Source organism: Amia ocellicauda, chromosome 3, assembly GCF_036373705.1.
Source record: "Amia ocellicauda isolate fAmiCal2 chromosome 3, fAmiCal2.hap1, whole genome shotgun sequence".
Taxonomy (NCBI): Eukaryota; Metazoa; Chordata; class Actinopteri; order Amiiformes; family Amiidae; genus Amia; species Amia ocellicauda.
Window position 1 is genome coordinate 25,142,909 of NC_089852.1, and position 3,809 is coordinate 25,146,717.

General features: G+C 43.7%; 1 protein-coding gene across 1 annotated transcript; it reads left to right on the plus strand.

Moving 5' to 3' along the window:
- On the plus strand, positions 1-3,199 carry arl4d (ADP-ribosylation factor-like 4D). The gene is made up of 2 exons (XM_066698661.1): positions 1-163; positions 1,787-3,199. The coding sequence occupies exon 2, from the start codon at positions 1,915-1,917 to the stop codon at positions 2,515-2,517; it is 603 nt and encodes a 200-aa protein (XP_066554758.1). The 5' UTR covers positions 1-163; positions 1,787-1,914; the 3' UTR covers positions 2,518-3,199.
- The last annotated feature ends 610 nt before the right edge of the window (positions 3,200-3,809 follow it).

Consider the following 3,809-nt stretch of genomic DNA (forward strand, 5'->3'; position numbering starts at 1 on the left):
TGTGTTTTACTCCACAACAGGAGGAGACACGGAGAGCAGCGGCTGGGAGAAGCAGGTCTGCGCTGCCCACAATCTGGGATTAGGGATTGCCTCGGCTATGTGTGGATTGTAACCAACGCTGTCGTGAAACGATGTCTTTCTGGGAAATATTAAACAAATAAAGGTAAGATTTCAATCGGTAGTTTAGTGCAATCGTGCAGTTTCACGTTGAAGAAAAAATACATCTGCTTGCAGTCTATTCTATGGGCATACATAATACATACGCTAGGCTGGGTTTGTAAACAAATATATATTATTCCGCCCGGCAGCACACAAATACCGCATCGTTTCTGATGCCTGTATTGTCTTCAGATTTCTTTTCTTTTTTATTACAGTGGCTTGTCTTATTCACAATCATTCTCTAAGACAACATTACATTTATAAACCAATTTCAAGAGCAGTTTCCAGGTTGATAGCATATGTTCTCTGATAGCGACGCACCTCAGGCACTCCGGAGCGATGAAGCTGTCTCTGTATTGAAACATCCTTTCTTCTGTTTCATCTTAAAGAAACAATTATTGCTTGGCGTTCCCTAGCTACTGAATAATAATAGTAATAGACAAAGGCAAACGATACTGTATTCTTATCTCCGATACAATGTTGTCTTACAGCAACAATAATGATTGTAATAAATGGCTACCCCCGAGCAGGGAAGTACACGACAGTGATAAAGCGAAATGTGTAAGTCTAAAGGTAATTACATATGAATTGTATATTAAAGTTTGATCGAGAATGTGCCATAGGCTCACTATCCCATACATGCAGTGCAGGGGATTCCGGCAGGATTAGCATTGATCCGATACAACAATACACCGCACAGCCTCTTAAAACCAGCGAGTTTACAGGAGGGTCTGGTTTATAGGAACAGTATCGCACAGCGCATTAAAAGCTGCGCAAAATGATTAAGCTTCTGGAGTAACTTGCCAGCAGTTTTAAAACTAGCGTGAACGGGGGTCATATTGAAACTATGCCTAATAGTATTTATGCAGCGCATGGAGGGACAGATAGACCAAAGATGCATTGTGGTTTCAGTCGATTGGACGACCCATGTCTGTGACTATATAGTCCATCATGTAAAGTGCCCCATAAACTGCGGTTCACATTTAGTGCTGTGTCATATGTGCGTGTTTTCAGAGAATGGTGGACTAACGCGCCTGCTAATATGAAGAATGCATTTTTAATGTGATGGTGCTGATGACTGCTGGGGCTGTTAAACTCGTTTATTTTATGTTTTTTATGGTTTATGGCTATACTGTTAGCCCCGGAGCAGGCTGTGGGGTGCAGGGGTACCATCTAGCGTAAATCTCCACGATGGTTTTATGGGGGCTGGTTTTATCTCGCTGCTTTCTAAGCCGGGCTAGTTAGAGAGCTGGAGGATTAATTGGCGCCTGTCCATCACGGTGCATGTCAGCATAAGGGGAGGGTAAGGCTTTGTAAAGTCCCCTGGAGCAGATTTTGGTATTCTAATATTTGGACGCGGCAAAATAGCACAAAATACATATGCGCTTAAACAAATAATCGGGAAGACGAAAGCCGCTTTATACCTAATATTTTCGCTTAACGCACGATAAACATATAAGTCAGCAATTTAACCACCCGTCAACTCTAGTATTTCATACATACGTATCATATTGCAACTTCAACTTACATCAATTTACACTCCAAACGGCCCACCCCCCGCGGTGCAATCATTTTTACTCCTGATGGTCTACATGAAATATAACCAAGGTGTTGTCTTTTTCTTTAGGCAAGGTCTTCAGCGATAGCCGGCATCTCTCCAGTCACCCCTACTGTCTGCTGTGGAAAGTGTGGATGCCGTCCCAGACCAAACTGACCCCCTTCTAAGAGGCTACCTGCGCTTTCCTTCCTACCACAATGGGCAACCAGCTGACCGAGATCGCCCCCAACACGCCTTTTCTGCCCAACTTCCAGTCCTTGCACGTTGTGGTCATTGGACTCGACTCTGCGGGTAAAACCTCGCTGCTGTACCGACTCAAACTGAGGGAGTTTGTCAAAACGATACCCACCAAAGGGTTCAACACAGAGAAGATCAAAGTGGCAGTGGGTAGCTCCCGCTCCATCACCTTCCAAGTGTGGGATGTAGGCGGGCAGGATAAGCTGAGGCCGCTGTGGAAGTCGTACACCCGCAGGACGGACGGTATGGTGTTCGTGGTGGACTCCACCGAGGCAGAGCGCATGGAGGAGGCCAAAGTAGAACTGCATAAAATAACCCGCACCTCCGAGAACCAGGGCGTCCCTGTGTTAATACTGGCCAACAAACAGGACTTGCCGGCTGCGCTGTCGGTCACAGAGGTGGAGAAAGTTCTCGCCATGCATGAACTCAGCTCGTCCACCTTGCACCACACTCAAGGCTGCAGCGCTGTGGACGGACAGGGGCTGCAGCCCGGCCTGGAAAAACTTTACGAAATGATCCTGAAGAGAAAGAAGATGCTCAGACACAGCAAAAAGAAGAGATGAAGCAGCTAACCCATTTCCAGGGCATGGCATGCGTGAATGGACCTTTCCTGAACCTGTCTTGATAGGTTCCTTTGAATGGAAGGATTTTGCAGCAGTCCAATAAAGGAACAATTTTATCCCTGACGGCCTTGGCGTCAGTCAAACACAACACATTTGTCCTTTATGTGACCCAGTATTGAACCGCTTTCTTCCGTAGCTAGTATTTGCTGTAAGGCAGCCCTTTGTGTCCAAGGAATATGTGATTGCTCTAATAGGCTGTAGCACCAGCAGGATTTAGCCCAGGCATCGATACAGTGTGACAGGAACCCTGTACCCTACCCCAGACCGCTGTATGGGCTCATAGCTTGGCAAGACACTAATTGCACATGGAAACAAGGAAGGAAAAATAAACAAATGAAACAGAATATCAGCTAAATTCTTGGCTTTCTGTAAACATTATGCTCAGCAATGTATGGCCATCATGTCAGTGCTAGTTTAAAAAAAAAAGAGAGAGCAATGGCCATGCCAGCCAACTCTGAAATAATTGTTTGTTCTGGTAGTTTGTGGCCGAAACGTCTGAAGTGAATTCCTGTGAGACCACAGAGCTCAAGATGTCATTGTGATAACGGACTGTTTTTACAATCTGTACATATTTTTTTTGTAATGCTTATGAATAAATAAATTATTGAAGACTTTGACATGAGAGCTTTTGGCAGAGCATCACTTTTTTCGCCTTCATTCTTTAAATAACATTCTGTACATGTTGCTGGTGCAGAGGGTGTGAACTCTGTTGCAAGAGGTATGCTAATGAAGCAGCAGGGAAGGCAGAGAACATACTTGGGGGATATGGCTGTACTCCTTTAAGGGAAAATCATGCCACAAGAAAAACATGTTTGAAATCCTGAGATCCTGTCCACACACTATATATAAAAGAGAGACCAAAGTAATCAAAATGTACCTTTGGTATTACATTTATTTATTCAAGAAAATCAGGTCTTGAGGTACAAAAAGTGCTCAGCTTGTGCTTTCATCAGTGCTTGTTGGAAATCTGTGTTCAAACATGGGTGAGCTAATTGTTGAGATAAAACAGCACAGTAATGGTTTTATAACCTAGAATTAAGGTAGGAAAAGGCAGGATTGGGTTATTAGTTAACTTAAATGCAAGCATGTTCTTGTTTATATACAAATTGTACTTTTTATTCAGTGTGTTTGTGAGAGGTTTCACCGAAATGCATTTCTGAGTACTGCCACCAGAAAGATAAAAAAAAAAAAAAGGGAGTCTGAAAGTGTGATTCAAGTGACAGTGTATTCTG